A 22,474-nucleotide genomic window follows, 5' to 3' on the forward strand; every position below is an offset into this window, starting at 1 on the left:
GAAAAAATGCACACTCGTGCTTAAATTATTATACTTGAGGGTCCCATGCAAATGTCATTCTTTAAAATTTCCTCTTAGAACAACTTCGTGATGACGACAGAGTATATACGTAGTGCATTGATGTTAGGGGGGATTTACAATTCCCGCAGTTAAATGGAGGACTTAATTATTTTCAAACTGAGGCAGAGAAAAATAACAATGTGATGCTATTTCTCATATAAATTGCATCTTTTCGATTCAATGCATCACAAACTAATTTTCCTTTGGTATCTAGTTTCCCATGAAGTCAAGGATTCATGAGATGGATTTAAATGGGTATATAAAATAGACGAAGGATCTTCCGTGATCATTGGGCCTCAACGGTGTCCATTAAATGTTTTTGCCCTAGAATTGGATACAAGGGCTGTATTTCTTAAAAATACTGTGAGAGCTTTATTTCATAAATTTACGGCAACATTATTCTGAGAACTTACCTTTGGTATCATAGGGTGCGCAATTGCTCATGGATTTGGCTTAAATAATTATGAGATCGCTTTTAAAATTTTTTATAATAAATTCAACTGAATGCTTTTATGAATTTTATTTTTTTCATGAAAATGCCACAATTGGCAACCGATTGACATGTAACAACATACAAAATTAATAAAGGCAGCTTTAACATTTCCAGGAGTTCGGTTGCATTTCATTGAGTATTTTATACTAAAATTATAATACATCTAACAAAAAAAAGGTTTTCTTTGGATTTCTGCATATTTGATTAGTTCCCCTCATTGTCTTTCGAAATATGTAGGAACAGATAAAGGAGATACACAGAAGTAAACAAAAACACGTAAATTACATCTTGGAATGCCAAAGTGATCAAATTGTTCTGCGAAGAAAAGTGATACCGATTATGTTGGGCCGGGGAATGAGACAGCGTGTTTCGGTGAATGTATCTATCGTTGCCCTTCACTTTCATAAATTGACAATTCGCCGATTTGAAAATGAAAAAAAAGCTCTTCATTTGTTTCCATTGACGCAACAATTCAATGAAAAATTGATTTCGAAGAAAGCGGAATTATTAATTATGATTTTGGTATCGGCACGCATGATACTTGTTGCTTTGTGGATTCATTTTTATTCAACCGCTCTAATTTTTAGGATACCGTTTGTGGAGGACTCATGGGTACCTTCTAGCCTCTTGAGCGCAATGGGAAAAGCGTAGAATGTAGCACGGCCTCATTCACCGAGAATGAAGGACATCACGAATGCTATCGTCGGCAAGTAAATCAGGGCGCCTTCGTGGAGTTTACCATCGCGTTGTGATGTGGTGTGGAATTGCATCCACTCCTGTCCAACAATTTCTTTGCAAACACGATCACCACGATTACCTCGATGCTCAAAATTCCACTTCGGATGCCGACACACACCCGCCATTCACAAATTCTATTGCATTCAAGAGTTTCGAAATTGGCGCCAAAGCCAAGCGATGCAATCCAGAGAATTTTCAAAGGTGAAGGCAGCTATTCAGTGACCCAGGACCATTTCTCTGTGCGGGAAACGTCTGAGAGAAACTTTTGGCCATGTTTGGTCAGTCCTGCCGTGTCACTATGATGGGAAGCACACTTTTTTAGTCAGCCAAGTTTCACCGTTATCAATTTGGAAAAACGAGGAATGGCGACCACAGTTTTCCGTACGTTTCCTCCGGCATTTAAGAGAGCTTATTTGACGACGCTGTCAAATCATTTAATAACTGTTTCTCCATTGCAACCACACATTTATGTGCATTTGAATTAACAGAGGTTATTCCAGTATCACTGAGCCAATTGTCGGAAGCAAATCGTCAGAATGATCGCAACTCTGGTGAGAGCTGCCCTGCCAATGGGATATTTAAAGTAGCCAATGACACGGTGGAAACACGGAGAAAATATACACTTACTTCACGTGGTGACCGCAACTGACAGCGTTCCGTGATTTATTCATCCCAAACTTTTCCAATTAAGGCGTTATATTTTTGGCGAACGATTTGTCTCCTTGTCGAACAAGAGTAATTAAAAAATAAAATTCTAATTAGCATTAATTTAGTTCACTTGACATCCTTTGGAGACGATCCCTTTGCTAAGCAAGCAGACAGAACTGAAGACACATTGGTTACGATCATGTTTGAAACCTGTTAAATATTCCTTTTGGTTAATGATGAGTTCATGTATCTCTGTTTTGAATAATTTGCCGTTAGGTTTTGATACGCGAAGATAAAGAAGAAATTAAAGCCTCGGGTTTGCAAGGTATTTAACGAAATGATATCAATGAAGAAGCTCCTTCTGCCCTTATTTTCGCCTCCTAAAGTGGAATAATCTCACGTTCTCTCTGCCATAAGTGTTGATGACCGTTTACCTAAGGTTTGAAAACTGGCCATGGGTATTTTCCCTTCAGCATCCCGTCATATTCATACCCGTGATTCACACGCTTTTCCACAATCTTGAGCAGTCATCAATTCTTCCAAGGAAGATGAATTTGTTTTGCGGGAAAAATGCAAATACTATTGCTGTCGAGTTGCAGTCCGGTAGTCTTCGTATTTGAGACATCTCGATATATGGGATAAAAGGAAATAGACGATGCAAATACTTTTCGCGAATCGATCCTAGTGCAAAGTCATAGGATCGAAATTTGGCTTCACACGGCCTCCGCAAAGGGTGACGTGCGTGCAAAGGGTCTTCCGTCCATCCGGCTCCATTTTCATCCCAGGGTCTCAGTCACCACTCTTGATTCTTCCCCTCCCACTCCTCTGGACCGAAGCCAAGTGTCAGCGTTTCACCATAATCGGATTCCGTTTTGGTTCTTCAATTAAAGCAATTACTTCTGAGGCATCCGCATCGGATCGTTTCATTCTGATCTCTGCTAGAGGATAGCAGGGACTTCGTCGTCGCCATTCAACCAGGTGGTGCGTATATCTTCAAGAGGTAAGAGGCGCCACATGAAGATGTTTCCGCGTCCCGTTCGGCGAGCAGCACGCGCCCCGCCAGCCTCGTAGTAATCCAGTGTTGATCCCGGACGTCTCGGTGGTAGTCGTCTCCGTGTTTGCTTCCGTTCACACCCCCCGCCGTTCCTGCGGCGGTCACACTCCGTTGAACATCGACGTTTGCGTCGCCCCTGCGCCACTGCTCTCCGCTGAATTCTCTTTCGTCGGATAATCTCCGCTGTTCAGCCAAGAATGCAAGGAAAGAAAAACCATTATGAATACATTCCGAATAAAAATAATATTTAAAATTATTAACTTAGATACATAAATACCCACACATTCAATCCATTATTCCATGGACATTTTAGTTTAAAATACTTTCAAAGATTAAAACCTGATGAATTACAAGAGTGGTGTAAAAAGTATTGCTAACAATTTTTTCCTGGAGTTTACGTTAAGTGCTTAATCCATACCGTAAGTTAAGTGTGCGCATGGTTGCAGATCGCATTGGCATTGATGAGATGACAGTGCACACACCATTTTCACTGAAAAGTTTGCAATTCGAAAGATCTGCGCTAAACTCGTCTTCCCGAAGGTCCTGATGGACGACCAAGAGCAGAGACGAGTGTCTGCTTGCGAAGACCTTCTGTAACGACATCGCGACGAAACCCCAACCCCCTTACTGTCCCGCCTTGGTACCAGCAGACTATTTCCTAATTCAAAAAGTGAAATCCTTCCTCAAAGGATGCCACCATGGGACCCTTAGTGCCGCCAAAGAAGCCTGCACGCGTACCCTTAAGGACCTCCCAGGATCTCCCTACCAGGGAACCTTCGAACCTTGTAAAAGCCGCTGAAAAAAGGTTTCCGACGCTCAAGTTATGTACTTTGAAGAAATTTGAGGTACTGTAGTAATATTTAAAAGAAATCTATTATTCCGAAACTTTTTCCAATACTTTTTATACTAACAATGCGTAATATGATTAACCTGTAGCAGTAAATCTACTGTAAATTTTATTAGTACCTACATTCATATATTGAGATCTTTTTTAATCTCTTTCGGGATAAGAACAGTCGAGTAAAGTCTGAAATTAGGACTACGATAAAAAAATCACTCTGTCACCAGATTTCTCATTCTCTCTCTTGGAACTCTCCGCCACCCACTCGCACTGAGCAGTCTGCGGAAAAGTCTCCAATCTAATCCTATTTGCTGCAATGCATTTATTAGTTTGTCCCAATCCACTCTGCCAAGCGTCTGTTTGAAATCTACGAAACAGGCAAATACGTCATGATTGTATTCCTGTATGTTCATCTCTAATGGTGATCGAACTTCAACCTTGCTTGCTTAATGTTTTTACCATACATTTATTACATTTCTCAGAGCTCCAAGGGTCCCATTTTAAATTAAAACTGTAGAGTTTTTTTTATCAATATTGGTAAAAGGTTTCATCGTAATAATTAATGGAGATTGAAGTTCAATATCGATCCAACCGACTCGAACGAATCAATAGGTGTTGAGGGTAGATGGAATGAATGAATGGGAGAAGTGTAGAGCGAAAATGAAACGAGTGCATTATTAAGCAGCAGAGGGGAATAAAGAAGAGAAGAACCGAGTGTAATCAGTCTCATCCACTGCTCTCTTACTCATTTCAAGGAAAAAATTGAATAATATAAAAGAAAACACTGCAATAAGGCGTGGAAGGTGGAGCATGGAAAAATTGAAATAGTCGGAAAGAAAAATGAGCGAAATTAAAAGTATCACTCGGCGGGAATGATAGTGCCATGGAATGTTGAAGATTGTGATCTGTAGACCAGTACTGAATAAGTGAGTTGGAGGTCTTTTTTGGATCGAAATGAAGGAAGAGGAAAATAGTTAAGTTGGGTTTGAGTATTAATTTGATGTACCAATTAGGGGAGTTTAGAAATGTAGCAATGATAAATTCCTGGATCTAAAAAAATCTACTTAGGCCAGTAGACTACTTTCAACTATAAATAAAACCTTATCGGGCCCACTTTAACATAGTCGATAAGGAAAATTGAATGGAAGAATAAAAGAAGGGAGGTACGAGGGAAAATATTATGACAAAAATCCAAGTTTTTAAAAGGACCTCTGATTTTGGCCAATATGAATATTAAATTGATGGAGGGGTTACATTGGCGATTCGCTCGTTATTAGTAAACATGGAAGTCCCTCCAAAAAAGAATAAACATCATAATGTCGAGCACTCACTGGACCTATGTCATCCGCACTCAAGAAAATATTAAAGAACGAGTATGTGAGGATTGTGGAACCACTTATGGATCCAAAAGTGCAAAAAACGATGAGTCAAAGGTAGAGAGGAAAGGGCAAACGACTATAAGCGAAAAGATTAATTTAGGTTAAATTTAATTTATTGAAAAGTAAATGCAGTGAATTTTTAAAAAGTTGGGCTCCGGGGAAGAAATACAAAAAAAGCATGGAGGAGATATTTGAGGACTGGACATAAGTCTTTAAGAAGAAGATGAAAGACGAATTTCATGAATAAAGACGTTGAATTGCACAAACGGAAAAAGGTAGAACTAAGATTTTAGCTGAACATTTTAGGAATTCAAGCAATTATTTTAGGGAAGCCCCATGTCGGTTTATAAAGAAGAGGAGAAAACTTAACGTAATTTCCTTAATGATAATACAATTAGAAAGTAACATAAAAGATAAGCAAACTATTTTTGTGTGCTTCATGCATTTTTTAGTAAACATTACGTAGGTTAGTAGGCAGCGCTAGTGAAAGTATTTCTCGATATAGAACCAGACAGGAAAAATAATATGTTAATTTGTGGGCTGTTGCTGATAGTATTCAGATTCCTCAGGTAAGAGTATCGGATGGAGAACCAGAATGGGAAGTGATAGACGGTAGACAAAATAACCCACTATCGCCACTGCTCTCCAGGAATACGCAATGGAAATGGTAAGAAAGATGTCAAGGGGAAGGTTTGAAAGAAGGAATGCAAGACGGAGAAATGATTAGTTTTAAGGATAAATAGTCATTGGTTATCAATGATAACAGAGAGAGGCAAGAATGTCCCTACCCACCCGTGGGATCCTTCTCCAAGGAAATGGCAAGATATATGAAATATTTGCTAAGGTGTAGATGAATGTAATGAAGAGAGGTTTATGCCGGATTTACGGATGCGTTGTCAATAACTGTGGTGCTGCAAGATAATTAATATATATATATATATAAAATATATATATATATAAATTATATAAATATAAATTATATATATAAATATATATATATATATATATATATATATATATATATATATATATATATATATATATATATATATACATATATATCTAATTTGGCCAATTATAGTCAAAATTGGCCAAAAATTATTAAAATAAGTAAAATAAAACGTGCAAGAGGAAATATAGAATTTTCGTACGCTATGGGATTTCATTTTAAGAGAGAGAACTCCCCGATACAGCACACGAAATGCTTTCAAGCTATTAAAAACTGCGAGTAGTAAGTGCACCAAAAGGTATTAAAATATAAATAACAGCAGCGCAGGTTAATACATTTTTTTTTCGTGCATAAAAAATAATTTTCGGCCGAGACCCAAAAAGACTCACCCTTTGAAGATGATCAGCTTGGCGATATTCCTGAACGGGGCCTCGACCATCAAGTAGAGCAGCAGGGCGAAGAAAAACACGAATGAAATGTCCCCGGCTGTCAGCAGGAACTGCGGTGAAAGGATGGGGATAAGTCGCAATTAAATATTATCTTACACCAACAATACCGATGTTCCGATTTTATTTAGCCTCACTAGGAGTAAGGCTTGACTACGGAGGGAATCTCCCAATCTGGAAATTAAAATAAGAAGAGCCTTCGTGCTTTAAATAAAGAAATGTTGAGTGCAATTTAGGATCTTATTTGAATTTCATGAATCAGTGTAGTCTAATTCTAATTTCATATTAGAAATAATTGAATTATCCATCATTAATACGAATGTCTACATACTGTAAATTTCAAATAATATATAAGGTCAATGATGTATAAGTTAGATAATCGGTTTTTCATTTTTAATGTGATTATTTCAATCTTTTCGTATGTTTTTATAGAGTGGCGTACGCGTATGTTAAGGAAGATTAATCGCTAATAATAGATAAATATTAAATATAAATAACAGCTGCCGCTTGCTTGATTGACTGATTCAAATGGTGTGATTACAATTATCAACGTGCTCTGCGTCGTTGGCGTGAGTGACGCATTCTTTTCGGCGTAAGGTCACTCGAAATTGAAGAACAGAATGCTGCGATGCACAATATTCCTGTTCTCGATCTCGAAATTAGATGAGTTTTGTTTTGATTCCGATTTATTGTTATTTTTTGTCAACTGATGCGATGATTAATTATTAGTGCTCATAATGATAGCGTGCTCTTGGCATTATTTTGATAAATTCATATTTTTCAAGTATATTTGTAAAAAAAGAACAAATACATAAAATGTATCCAAATTCTTAAATTTTCTGGTAGTTGGTAATAAGATGCAATGAAAATCATTGTATTTTAATGGTACATCCACATTAGATTTTGAAAAGGTGTCAAAAACTTATCAATAATATCTGTTAAAATTAGGAATAACTGATTCTATAATGATAATTATTATTTGACGTATTTTAAATATTTTTTTATCTAAAATTATCCTATCCACTGTGATCGGAATACGGTTTATGTGGAAATAGTTCAAGTTTTAGGAAAAATAGTTTGGATCCACATCCGTCATTCATTATAATATAGACAAGGACTATGGTTTCAAAGGGTTAATGCTTTCGGATGCAAAGTTTATTTAAAGTTGAGGTGACAGTTATTTATTTTGTGTCCATGCACAATTTGCATCATTTGAAAGTTAGCACATTCACATTTCCCGGTTTCCTTCCGTCATCTTCAATGCAAAACTTACCATGAGGTAATTGGTTACATATTTAGGCGATCGGTCGCCTCCCAGACTGAAGAGTTGAAAGATGAAGTGGACAAGATACGCGCAGTAGGTTAACTTTCCAAGGACGACAAATGGAGTCCACTCGAGTACTTTCGAGATGAAAGCTGCAAGAGAAACAAACCAAATGATAATTAAAAAATTCACACGTAGGCGAAAATATTTCCACACTCTTACACGCAGGGAGAGAGGAATTTCCATACTGTGGAAAGTGGAGAAGGATCATTGAATGAGAATTGCACTGCGATAGGTATGATTTTTGCTCAGAATTCCAATAATAATTATGAGCACATAAGATGATGCAGCGATGAAGTCTATTATTAAAAAGAACAGTTTAAAATATTCTTAATTTAGATACACAAGTTTGATATTTCATTTAAAACTCAGAATTAGGGTACACTTGTTACGGAATTGTTAATATATATATATATATATATATATATATATATATATATATATATATATATATATATAGACATATATATATAGACATATAAAGACATACTACCTTGAGCAAAAATTTCCCGGAATTTATTCAGAAAATTAAAAATACAAGTTTATTCATCTAAATCTATATTGTCCCCTTCAAAGTAATCCCCATCGACTGCAACACACTTATGCCAGCGCTTGATCCAATCCTCGAAACATTTTTTATATTCGGTTTTCGGTATGTCCATCAGTGCTTCCTGCGATTTTTCCATTACTTCCTCTCGGCTGCTAAAACGCGTTCCCCGTAATGGTTTTTTAACTCGATTGAACAGAAAGAAGTCACAGGGAGCCAAATCTGGTGAATTCGGTGGCTGTTGGATGGTATTTGTTGCATTTTTCGTCAAAAAATTACGAATAATGATAGCACTGTGCGACGGTGCGTTATCATGGTGCAAAATCCACGAGTTTTCTGCCCACATTTCTGGTCTCTTTCGGCGAATTGCTTCACGCAAACGTCTCATAACGCCCAAATAATACTCTTTGTCTACTGTCTGGCCTTCTGGCAAAAATTCATGATGCACTACACCGTTGTAATCCATGAAAACCGTCAGCATTGCCTTCTTTTTTGACTGAAAACGACGTGGTTTTTTTGGTCTCGGCTCATTTGGTGAACGCCATTCACTTGCCTGATGTCTGGATTGCGTGTCGTACTCATAAACCCACGTCTCGTCTCCAGTAATGATCCTTTTGATGAATGTGGGATCGGATTCAGCCTCGCAAATCATGTCTTTTGCGACGTCAACACGGTCTCTTTTTTGCATGAAATTGAGGTCTTTTGGCACCAACTTTGCTGCTACACGACGGAAACCCAAATCATTAACCACAATGTCTTGGGCGGATCCATAGGCAATGTTCAAGTCCTCCGCTATTTCTCTGATGGTTAATTTGCGGTTATTGACCAACATTTCTTTTACTTTATCAATTTTTTCACCGACTTTCGATGTCGATGGTCTGCCACTGCGTTCATCATCTTCGATTGACTCACGACCACTTCTGAACCGCTCGTGCCACTGGTAAACGACCGTTTTTTTTAGAGAATCGTTGCCGAAACACTTTTCCAACATTTCCAACGTCCGTGCGCCACTAAATCCGTTTTTTACGCAAAATTTAATACAAGTTCGTTGTTGCAAATTTAAATCCATTTCTGCAATTGTAAAAAATCGCCAACACACACAGAGATAGATGTACTCTTGGCTACGTAACTTTTGCAAATGTCAAGTTATGACACTAAGATTTAAAGGGAATATCAACAACAGATGTACCAATTTAACAAAAAAAACAGAACTCAAATCGGAACGATGGGAGCGCCACACGGTGGTTATTCCGGGAACTTTTTGATCAAGGTAGTATATATATATAGACATATATATATATATATGTATATTTATTTATTTATCGATTGAAGTATATATTTTAGATGGTGCATGCCTTTATAGAAATATATACTAATACCAGTACATGACAAATGTTAACCTTAATGCCACTTTTAAAATCCTCGTCTTCTTTTTGCCAAAACGTTCCCTCTTGACGCTTGGCTCGCAGCTGCCCGATGATTTAATCATTCAGCTGCTGTGTTTGCGGCTTCTTAGCCCGTCGATGAAGGAAGGTCCAATCAACTCCTTTTCCTTTTCAATGGTGGTTGGTCGTCGTCCCGTCCCGTTGCTGCTCTTGGGCGTTTGTGCCTTTCCCAGGAGACAGGTTTTAAGCCGCCGATCGACCGCAAGTGCTCTTCTTTTTTGCCTTCAAGCTCCTCATAAAAGGCCTACGCGCGAGCAGTACTTATAATACATATAACTCTTTTTAATTTCTTGATTGCTGTGGGTTTCGCTAATTTGTCCACCAAAGCATTCCTATCGTCTGGTGGGTATGCTCACCTTGGTCGCCCAAATCTTCCGTGCGCATATTCCAGTCAGAGTTCAACTGTCACTCTCTGTTTTTGCCGTCCTCACCTTCGGTGTTCCGCTTCATCAAGTGCAACGACGCGAGATGAGACTAGTGACGCCATCTGCATTACGTCACTCCAATTACGCCAACGCGCATATTTCGGCAACGATATGGAGCAGAACTCGGAATGAGGTCACCTCAGGACATCGCACGTCACTTCCTCCGTGGAGAAAAACAAATTATGCCATCACGGAGTGGGAGGGGATAATAAAATAAGAAAAAAACGAATGCGGCAGGGACTGATTTCGAGAGGTTTTGGAGGAAATGGGGAGGGGTGGGAGAAAGTGCGGGAAGGGGGTGGAGGAGGTGGGTTGGCTGGTTTGGCACTGACCTCTCGTCCCTTCCGCCCGCCGGGGAACCGGTTTCCTGGAAGCTCTCTCCCTCCCCAACCCCACGTCATGGCCAGCATCACTTCCCCCTTTCCCTTTCACTTTTCCCATCCCTCCGCCGCTATCCACGAATCGCTAAGACCAGAGGCGGGAGATTAAACCCAGATTCCACTCGAAAATAGTAAGATTGCGTGCGACTCTTATATATTCTAAAAAGTTACTGTTTTGAACTAAATTTGATTATGATTCACTGCCCCCATAATGCACTGCTACGTACTTATTCATTAAGTACTCTGCGCAGGTGAATGATTGCATAGATTAATTAAAAACGTCGATGTGGCAATTTTTTTTGGCTACAATGCATAATTATTACCGTCACCTTTTTTGGCCGCCACCGAACGGCCAAGAATAACTTACCGGTTCGGCGCTGGGCCGTGTCTGGATCAGGAGCAGGAAAGGTACGGTTATTTTTTCAATTTTGATATTTTAGTAACAAGTAAGCCGCCGCTAGGGTGTGTGGCAGGGGATCAATACTCACCAGACTAATTTAGACCCGAATGTGACCCTTCCGTGGCCGGAAAATGTTATTCTAATCCTTCATTGTTGGGGAAAAAATGACATTTTAATAAATCTGTTCTACACTTAATCTCTAAAAATTTGTGACATGATTTCTCCTGCCGTAGTGCGATCAGGGTATGACACATTTTCAATATCATTGCTAAAGAGACATCCTTCCAATTAATGCAAGAAATTTAATATTTAATTTAACCTTCGCTCCGTAAAATACTCCCAACCTATCGGCAGTACCATGTGAGTGAGGTCCAAATTTTTTAGACAGTACCCCACCTGACCATTTCCTCTTCCCCAACTCAAATTCGTGCTGAAAGGACGTCACCACTTCTCCGTGGAAGCGCGACAACCGGCCGTGTCGTGGGAGCTTAGCAGCATTCCGGGCACCGCCTTCAAGAAGACAACCTAAGCATAGGAAACCCGGTGCCAGCGGTGTGCGGACGTACAAGAGTGCTACTTGGAAGACTTTTGAGAGAATGCATCAATTCTGGTAATGCATTTTTGTAATAAAATCAGTACTACTACTTTTGGGACCGACCTTGTATCGCTGTGGCTGGTTGCGAGTAGTGACCACAAGAATAAGTGATATGAAGGTTATTTTGTGCCCAAAGCCACCTTTCTTTGGCGGTGACTCACAGATTATATGCAACATAAGATGCCTTTGTCAAGAATACTCTTGAACATTTGCAGTTAGCCTCCTCAAAAAAGGAGCGGGGAAGAAGATTTGCTCTTAGAAGGAGCAACCACCAGGGGAAATAATACTATCGTAGACAAAAGGGCGATTCGTTATCTTATAAATGGAGTGTCCTTCTTTACAGATTTGAGACGCATACTATAGCATGAAAAAGAAATTGGAGGCGATGGAAATTCAGTTCCAAAGAGAGAATGTAAACAATAAAATGGATAGTCAGAAAGAACAAATGAAGGAGTGCTTATGACATTACATGCACAGTATTTCCTCTCCCCATGCTGTTCCTTTTACTAGCCCCCGAAATCTCGGAATGCAAGAGGACTCCTCCATAGTAGAACGTGCTTGTGCATACCGAGTGTCTGATTACGCCGGCGTCCGAGGCGTCGGTCGCCGGGTTTTGGAGAGCGGCAGTGCCGCACTCCCTCGGAAATCGAGGTTCCGATCGTGTTTCGCTCCGAGTGGCGTTTGACCGCCTAGTTCTTCAAGAAGCGTGGGGTTTGACGCTCGTCTTTTTCCGCCGGGAAGGCTGTGCTTTCGTTTTGTTTACTGGTTCAAGACTGACCCTGACTCCTGGTGTAGACCTTAGGCTCCTTTTGTTTGCTACCGCCGGGTGCGTGTGGCGGGGAGGGAGCGTTCGTGAGTGTTTTATTTCCCTTTAAAGTGCTCGTTTTTTTTTGTTGCGCTTTCCTTCTTCATGCTAGTGTGCTGAATTTGATTTCTTCAAATGGCTGTGCGCCGTTTAAACACGCTCGCCTTGCAAGTTGACGAGAAGGCGAAGCCCCCTACCCCGTTGGAGGTCCACCTCTTCACGCTAGAGTCGCTGGGCCTCACACCCGAAGAGATAGTGGCGATCCAATGTGGGTACAATCGCCATTTGATATTCCTAAAGTTGGCAACCAAAGCTACAATGACTAGGATTTTAGACAATACTCCGCGGAAACTACCGTTTCCGTCTTTAAGTGACCAGAGGACGACAATAACAATTGACGAGACTTCCGGCAGCCCGTTTAATGTCAGGGTTCTTTGTCTCCCCGTGGAGACCCCGTTGGAAGACATAACAGGCGAGCTCCAACGCTTTGGTAAAATCCATCGCTCGTGGGAGAACAGGTGGGAGGGAGACAAGATGGCGCGGGTGCTTACTGGCACCAGGGTTGTGCGGATGACGGTCGAGAGAAATATCCCCTCGTACCTCCACATCGGCGGCAACCGGGCCATCATCATCTATGAGGGTCAGCGCCGCACTTGCGCCCGCTGTAACCAAGAAGGCCACGAGCGCAAGACCTGCCCTCGGAACCAGGGTGGTAAGAGCTATGTGGAGGCAATGACGATGCCCTCCAACCCGAACGCCGCCGTGGAGATGGACGAGCCCGAAGTGGCTGTGGAGGAGAGAGCGCGGTCGCTTCTACTCATCGAGGGTGCGGTCCCGGCTGCTCCCGTCGGTCCCCCGCATCTCCCTCCAATTGTGGGGAAATGTCAGTGGGAGCGAAAATCGTCAACAGAAGAAAGGGATCCGAAAAAGAAGAGGACAGATGACCCCAAGCTCCTGGTCTCGAATACCGATCTACAAATGGCTCACGTACCTACCTCCTCGCGTAATATCACACGACCTCCAGCCCCCGTCTCCGTGAACTCGTCAAATAAGGAGGGATGCTCTTTCGCCCCCCTCCCCCCGCTCACGCCATCGACGCCCCCGCTTCGCAATCCATGCATCACGGGTTTCAAACACCCCGAGAACCTCTGGTGACAGGTGAGGAGGATGCATCTGATTGCGATGTTTTCCCGCCCCCAACAGCTCATCCCTCGACCCCTTTATCATTGACTACAAAGGAAGCGTCACCGACCCCCGGAAGTCGACACACATACAAGTTTCACAGAGTCAAAAATCCCATACACCCCATCGTCCTTCCCCCATTAAGGACAGCCAAGGTGTCGACGATCTTCCCAGCGCTTCTCTAGATATGGACCACAAGCAACTATCTCCCATGATTTTTCCCGACCACAACCCTTCGGCAGATGAGCCCCAGTCCACCACTCCGACCCTCCCCCCAGCGGTGCTCCTTCGAAGAAGGCCCCCTGTGGAATGCTGCCAAATTACCCGCTCTACGTGGAGACCACGGCTGGCTCTTCTTCTTCGGACGAGGCCGGGGGGGAGGGATGCGGCTAAATGCCGCGTCCTCGCTCGTCGACCCGTTGGACGAGGCGTCCCGGGAAACGGCGAAGCACTCGTCGCCCGGGGTCGAGTCGCGACCGGAGCGACGCGAGCCACGATCAGAACTCTGGGAACTGATGTCCGGTAGCCACCCGGTGCCGGGCACGCTTCGTCCATCGTTGAAGAGTTTTTTTTTGCTGAATGACTGATTGCATCGATAATTTCAACCCTGCCAATTTGATAATTTCTTTTTATAATAATCAATTTTCCATTGCTAGCTAAAATCTTCCTTCTAATATCTGTGGACCTTGTCTTCTTTTCTGTTCTCTTTCTAGATGTTAATGGACAAATGTATGTGTATGCGTCTGTATGCATATGTTTATATGTCTCTGTGTGCGTGTGCATGTGCATGTGCATATGTGCGTATGTATGTGCAAGTGTACATGTATGTGGGATATGTATTATGTATGTATCCATGTATACACTTATATTAAAGGAAAACATGATGGACCCGTAATCTGTGACCTGATATTATGCATGATCCAAACAAACTTTGTAATATTCTGAACCGAATTAAACAATTTATATCATAGCTTAACTTGCTAAAGCCCTCGGCCGGACATCGAGGGACCCGGGTTCGGATCCCAGTCAAGGCGAATGAATTTACATTGAGAAATTGTTGCATTGTAAAGCACATTTAGTACAACGCGTTAGATCACTGCTGGACTCCGTTAAAAATTACTGTTGCGGCATCTCTCACAGTTTCTTTGAAATGCAGAACTATTTCGAGGAGGAAATCAAAGTAGAAGAGTATGGAGGGTATTACAAAAATAACAAGGACACTTGGGGCACAGCTTGAGAGATGGTAGATTACATAAGGCCATAACTGAAGGGAGCAGAGGAGAATTAGAGGAAGGCCAAGGTTGAACTATGTCGGGTAAAGGAAGTAGGAAGTCGTAGAGAGTTGTCAAACCGGAACATGATACCTCGGAGAATTGCTGCAACTCAATCTACGAATTGATTACTCCTAATTCGCCTCGATCGTCAGTTCCCTTTTGGACGAAATGCGTCGTTCGTTTCTCTGTCGGACATAACGAATGCTCACTCGACCCCACTTCGCCTCCATAGTGTGCAGGCCTACGAGACGACACCAACGCGCCCTAGGGTACGCTGCGGCACTCACCGATCCTTCCGGAGGAGAGAGCGATGAGCAGGAGGCAGATCCCGACGCCCCAGGCGAACCTCTGCAGAGCGGCGTAGAAGGCGGACTCGAGGGGGTCGTAGGGCCGGCCGGGCATGTAGAAGATGGCTCCCGAGAACATCACCACTTGCAAGAGAATGTTCCCCAAGATGAACATACCCCAAGCCCACGGCTGAAAGGAAGAAGGAAACAAGTGAGCCGCGGAATGCACGGAATGAGTATCAACCGTGGTTAACCGATTGCACCGAAACAAAATAATTGAAGTTCTCAAGAAAATGTCTCGAGTTGAGACACCTGACATATTCTTTATGAAAACACAGAAAGTGATAGAATTCTCAATTTCTGATATGAAATTTACACACTTATATATGTCAAAGACTTGTGTCCTGCATCGACATGAATGCCCCGCGATCCACTCAAAAGGTGTGTGGCAGAGGGTGTAAGCACCAGGTGGGAAGGGTAAGCGATAAGGGAGAATATGGGAGAGGAAGGAAAAAGGAAAAATTTCAGTAAAAATCATTCAAATATGGTGAAAATTTGTTCAAATGCTGAAGGAAGACTTAATTCAAAACAAGGGTTAATTCACCTAGTAAATTAGTTATCTCTTTTGCAAAAAAATTGAATAAAAATGAACCGCAACCATTTATACTACAGGCCTCCACCATAGCAAGACAGGTGATGCAGAATTGAGGAATAACTAGGAGAAAAGTCAGGAGAGTTACAGATGTGACACTAGCACTACCAAACATTCTTCGAGCATTCAGAACTTTATTGTTATCATCTCTCCTCATATATTCACCGAAAAATGAAAAAAAAAAGCGTTCAAAGGTGATTTTTAAAGGCATATTCTCCACACCTAGAGGCTGGTCACCACGCATTCTGAATTTGTGCTCACTACGGTAATTATATGCCGGATTAATGCTCCAAAATGCAATTGAGGTAATTCAAACAGATGGCAATCTCCCGAATAGACTAAAGTACATTCACTGATAATGTCGGTAAATCCTGCAAATGCCCAGAGAAATGGCGAAAGCCACGAGCCAATGCCATTAAACCGCTTTTGCCTCTCAAAATTTTGATCTCTTTAGACCAGAGTAAAAGGGTACACCAGCTGTGGCTTGTTAACTGCGTAATGGAGTCCTTATTTCGTAACTAATCGTCCCCCTCTGTGGGGTTGATGCCTCGAGCCGTCCACTGCCATCAGTGGGGTGTCTCATTTTTAGCCTGTTACATTAAGTGTGGGAATCATGAGTTGTATGGTCACGAATAAATAGAACATCCCCCTTCTTAATTTCCAGTTATGAATAACATGTCTTGGTTTAGCGGTTCATTTTTATTATGTTCATTTTTGTTTAACCGATTAATGTAGGTTTTGGATGGACAAAGGCTATGTATAATGCCCCTGCCTCTCTAAAAAAACACAACCCAACATCCTACTCTACAAGAAAATCTTCTTTAAATCTCATATAAACAACCCCTGTATAATCACTTTTCGGCGACATACATAACTACGTTCAAAGTCAAAGTTTTCACGGGTCTTTTCTTGATACCCTTACTCTACATCCCCGTCATCAACTCCCTCCTCCTTGTGAAAGCCTCTTTGCCTAGTGCAATTTCTCTCCTTACATCCTTACTACTTAGACCATTTTGGTCCAAAACACTACTCAAATACGTAAACTTTTCCACCTGCTCTAGTTTTTGCTTCATATTTTAACATTTAACTCAGCCTTTCCATTTCTGAAAAACCGTATAACCCTTGTTTTATTTACATTTATTCTTATATCATATCTATCGCAGTATATTTCCAATTCACTCACCAATGCTTGCAACTTATTTGCTGACTGACAAACTAAAGATTGATCATCTGAAAACATAACTGATGTCATGAATTCCCCACCGACTTTCATTCATATCTCCAGTTCTTCCCATGCCTCTTTCATCATTTCCTCATACATACTATATATGACTCTCCGTCCCCCACACGCACCTGAGCAGTCTGAGACATGTACAAGTTGCGGATAAGCCTCCTATTTCTCCAATCTACCCCTATTTTCTGCATTATATTCATTAGTTTTTCCCAATCAACTGTATCAAAGGCTTTTTCAAACGTACTAAACAGGTGAATACGCCTGATTGCATTCTATGTTCCTCTCTATAAGTGATCTCATTACCACAATGGCATTACGCATTCCTCTCCACTTCCTGAATCCAGAATGATCATTTCCTAAGTGATCATTTGCTCTGCTCTCCATCCTCTTGTTGATGAACCTGAGAACCACTTTAGCCGCTAGAGAAATCAAACTTATTGTTCTGTAGTCCTTACATGATGCAGCCTTTACCTTGTTTGAAATTGGAACTGACATGCATTTGACGAATACTCCGGACCAAATTCCACTCTCATTAATGCCACGTATTACGTCCATGAAAACACACATCCCACATTTCCCTAAACCTGGATGTAGCTCCGCGGGAATGTTGTCTAGCACAATATCCTTATTTGATTTTAACCATCTATAATTTTTTGACATAAGGTTTTAACCGTAAAGTTCTTTTATAAATTCCTTCAATATCTCTTGAGTCTTTTCTTGTTCCACTAATATTTTTCCCGACTTATGCCTACGAGACGTGAACTCACTCACTTCAAATGAGAGTGGCTAATTTTCCTTGTTCCATTTTAGTGGTTCATTTTATTTTCATTTTCTCTATGTTGCTAACTTTTTCTCTTCGTTGCTAAGCTTTCTCTACGTAAGCGTTATCACAGTTCTTCCCTTCTTGCTTCCTGATAGTGTTTTAAACTTCTTCTATAGCGCACCAATTTCACCCTTCCTCTGCAAACTTTCCATGTACGTCTTTTGTAGTGTCTTAACCAAGTGTAGTGTTGACTAACCCCTTTCCCCTGCAGAACTGAATTATTTTCTCCCCGCGGTCATTCCTCGTATCTACTCGTAAACCATTATCCCCCAACCCATCACCTTCCTTTTCATTCCGTCGCATATCAATCAATCCCCAATCACAATTTCCCTGCAGTAACACACGCGATTATGTCCTCTAACTGATCGTATATCCTATCGACTTCTTCCTCTTTATGATTGCTTGGTGGTATGTAGACTTGAACAATGACCAAAGTCGACGGTTCTGTGTTTACATCTACTAGAAATACTCTATCCGGTACTTGCTCTATGTCGACTACGCTTCTTCCTACCTTTTTATTCAATATCATTGAAACCCCTCACTCACTCTCTCTCCCTGCATTGTATGCTACTCAATAACTATCAGCCCAGAAATTCTTGTTATCCTTCCATATAACTTCACACAACCCTAAAAAAATCTATATTTTCTCTTTCCATCTCTCGCTATATATTCTTCAACTTTAAGGCCCTCTACATTGTCCTAACATTCCAAGTTGATATTCTAACTAATAAAGTCTTCTTCTTCTGCATCTTCTCTCCTGCTGGAGTTGTGTTTTCTGTGCAGGGAATCCGTGAGACGACGACTACGGAAGCTTTGCCTCCTACGCTGCCGGGCGCGAGACACGACCTATTGGGCCGAGTCCTGTACTTCCCAGGACTGATATTCTCTGTACTCTCCATCTTAACAGACTTGGTAATGATAATTGAGGTGGTTTCCCGCTGCCTTCCCCAATAGTGTTTTTAACGTGACACCATAACTCAATGGCCACTGGGGTCAGACGCCATTTCAGCCGCCTCACTGAGGAACAGACGCTGCGAGGACTACCTTTCGTTAGGCTCCTAACCTTCGACCTATCTGGCATGGGTGACCTTACCAGGTGCAATTATTATTACTCTCACCAGCTCTAGGGGTCGAGGGAACGCACAAGCACTTCCACACCGTCTAGGATGTAGTCCGTGGAAGAGTTTCGTACAATAAAAACTAAAATCTGTTGTCTCAGGCGTGAGTTTATGAAATTTGCATAATTGCACTGTAGAATTTGAAAATTATTTCATTTCATTTCAAATAAAAAACTATTTTATTGGATTGAATTGCCGAAAGGTTTCATCCTGATTTCTAAAAAGGAAACTTTGGGTTAATTTATTTGGATGGTGACGTAAACAGAAATCTTAGTGTAACATCCTGGAGACAGCCAAAAAATGCTGTTTGTCGGTAGTAGCATGAAAGACTATTTGCCCTGCTACTTGCTAAATATCTGCAATTGGAACATTTCGGGTCCCCACTCAGGACAAACCTTTGGATGGAAACCAAATTTCGGAAGCTGCGTCTTTATAACTTTGGTTTTGGAATTTTTTTGAGTTACAGTTGTGTCATTTATGCAAAATTATCTATTGCAATACGGCCCAGGTTACTGTTCATCCGTCCGTTATATTCCTGCGGTGACCTTCAGGCGAAGGGGAGGACCTCCCACTATATTTTTGGGTGTGCAATGACCTGAGTACGTAGTTCTTCTCGCATGGTTTGAATGAATGCGTAGCCATAGGTCGGATCGAATTCCCGCGCTTTCCAATTGGACGCCGTCTTAAAGACAGTTGCCTATATGTCCACCAGGTAGGGCCGAAGCTCTCGGAGTCAAGGCTGAAGAAGCATCGGTGGGCGAAGAAGGAACTTCACTCACCTGCTTCTCGAAGAACCGCCGAAAGGTCGCTTGTCATCACTGTGCTTAGGGTGAGCAATGAAAATGCAGACTTTAAACACGGAGAATGTGGCTTTGTCGGCGGAATTATCTTTTGTAATTTTTCACATTATGGGAAAATGGCGAAATGGCCTTAAATTTCAGCACTAAAATATTATATGTTTTTAATTTAATTTATAATTTGTTACCTCATGCTTGTCAAGTGCCCAAGCTGCAGCATTTCACGTACATGTCTCTTGTTGGCATCTCTTATGTTTCCCTTTTACTTCTTCGTCCATTCTATGGCTATTTATTTTTTAGCAAGCCATTCATTAATGCAATGGTGTATATCGTAAAGCACTCATCATAATTAAATCTTTTGTGGGAAGTTAATTCCTCCATTTTTGCTCTATTTATAGATATCCAAAGATTAATCAAATTTAAATATGATCACCTCAATTTGCTGACTTAAAAAATATCAGGTTCATCAATTTAATTGGGTGGATTTTCAATTTTAATGGCGTTTTCGGTTAAAGAACTGTGTGATCCTATGTGTTTTGAAAAATATACTCATGCCTGATATATTTATTATTAGTGTTCTACCGTTTAAGATAGGGTTTAGATGGAAAAAGACTAAACAAAGATAAATTTCTTCTCCTCTCCTTAGAAAGTTTAGCAGGCAATCTGACATCCAAAGCTACAACAAAGACTTCTTCAAATGCGCACACATTTCTTCCCTCCAGTGCAAATGGCCTATCTATTGCCTACCCCCTCCTTGCTTGCATAACGGCCTCCCCTTTATCACATTCTTCAACATCCCATTTCCGATCAAAATACTCCCAAAATTCCCCAAATCCCCTCTCCTCCTCCACCAAACCAAGCATTCCTCTTAGTTTTCCTTTCAGTTCAGGTCATCTTTTCCATCCTTCTCCACACCCACATTTCAACAGCCTCCACTCCACGCGTAGATCCTTAATTCAGCGACTAAGTTTTTCAACCGTACAATACTACGCCCCACACTATTCGCACTAGTCTTTTTCTTCTTAATAAACGCCTGTGTCATCAAGTCCTTCCTTTGTGTGAAGGTTTCTTTGCCCAACGTAATTCTTTTCTTTCATTCCTACCTGATTCAACCTCATATAGTGTTTGCTCTGCAGATTTATCTTTAAATGTAGCCTTCTCCTTTACTGAAAACCTCATATCCTTTGGTTTGCTTGCATTTATTTCATTTTATACCAATGGTACTGGGTATCTTACTGCTCTCAGCAATGGCTAACTAAAGTGCTACCATCGGAAAAAAACTGATTTTGTGAATTTCTCATCGACCATTAGTTTAAACTCCAGTTTCTGCCATGGAATTGTGTGCCAGTTTCTTTATATTTAAGGTGAGAAGTACTGGTAATTATGAACATTAATGTTTATTTTAATGTTCTTCCTAACACTGTCCATCGTCCATCCGCTACACTCACCTGAGCACTTTGAGGCATGAGCAGGTTACAGTCGCCTATCCCTTCAATCTACCGCCATCTTCCGTAAAAGCATTATTAAAACCACCCAATCAACTCTATCGAGCGCCTTCTCAAGATCTATGAAACGCACAAATAACCCTGGCGACACTTTTATATTCCTTTCTATCAGTTATATCAATACTGCTTTTGCACCACGTGTACTTATCCCCTTTGTAAATAAATAACTGATCATCCCCAAGTTATCATTCTTCCTCCTCCTTATTCCCTTATTCATGATCCTAGGTACCACCTTAATTGCTTATACAGTGCATGAAACTATTCTCCTTTGATACAGATGCTGCCTTTTCTATTTTTTGTGATGGAAAATGCCACTGTTCTGACGAAACCTTCTGGACGAAATCATGCCCTGCAAATACTACAAATTAACCCACGAAAACCCTACCTCTCCCTAAACTTTTAAGTATTTCAGCAGGAATTTAATCAACTATCACGTCCTTATTTGATTTAATTTCCCCTAATAAGTCCTCTATCCCATTATCAAGTGTGCTTGGTCCTAAGCTATCCCCATCTACGTCAAATCCTCTTCCTGTGTATAAGCTCGCTGGCCGTATGTATTTAACGGCATAGATACTCTTTATATTCTTTCTATTACTCTCAAATCTTTCCTGGCTCAGTCGGTAATTTTCCTGAATCATCTGATATTTTGCACGAATTTTTTCTACTTACTTCCTGACAGTGCTTCCATCTTCCTGTACAGCGCAAGGATTTCACAATTCCCTTGTAGACATACCGTGACCTCCCACTGCCGCCGCCACCACTCTTCGCTCTGGTAATTAGTTTTCCTATTCAACTTATTATTTAACTCTTCGTACTTTATTCTACCTAACTCTTTCTTTACATTTCCCCATTTCCTTCTCTCCTCCTAGTCATATCGTCTTTAATCCTTGGTTTCCTTGCCTTTTATTTAATTCATTATTTTATAATATTATTACTTCTGTGTAAAAGACAATTTTGTATTTTTTCAGGGAAGCAAAATGGCACTACAAGCTTCTTTATCATTTAAATTATGATTCAAATAAAACCTTGTTTCTTCCGAATATTATAGTGTCATTCCCGGGCATTGTAATCAA

At 41.0% G+C, this 22,474-nt stretch overlaps 1 protein-coding gene across 1 annotated transcript in view; it reads right to left on the bottom strand.

The window, feature by feature from the left end:
• Positions 1 to 605: 605 nt before the first annotated feature.
• The window catches only part of LOC139700710 (nose resistant to fluoxetine protein 6-like), a 40,591-nt gene continuing 18,722 nt past the window's right edge, over positions 606 to 22,474 (bottom strand). Inside the window, exons 5-8 of the mRNA XM_071599144.1 lie at positions 15,273 to 15,462; positions 7,882 to 8,024; positions 6,552 to 6,661; positions 606 to 3,176 (exon numbers count right to left, since the gene is read on the bottom strand). Of these exons, the coding sequence (XP_071455245.1) occupies positions 3,095 to 3,176; positions 6,552 to 6,661; positions 7,882 to 8,024; positions 15,273 to 15,462 (525 nt within the window). The 3' untranslated portion in view covers positions 606 to 3,094. The remainder of the gene's footprint in view (positions 3,177 to 6,551; positions 6,662 to 7,881; positions 8,025 to 15,272; positions 15,463 to 22,474) is intronic.

This window comes from Hetaerina americana, unplaced genomic scaffold (assembly GCF_022747635.1).
Source record: "Hetaerina americana unplaced genomic scaffold, ioHetAmer1.1.p SCAF_107, whole genome shotgun sequence".
Taxonomy (NCBI): Eukaryota; Metazoa; Arthropoda; class Insecta; order Odonata; family Calopterygidae; genus Hetaerina; species Hetaerina americana.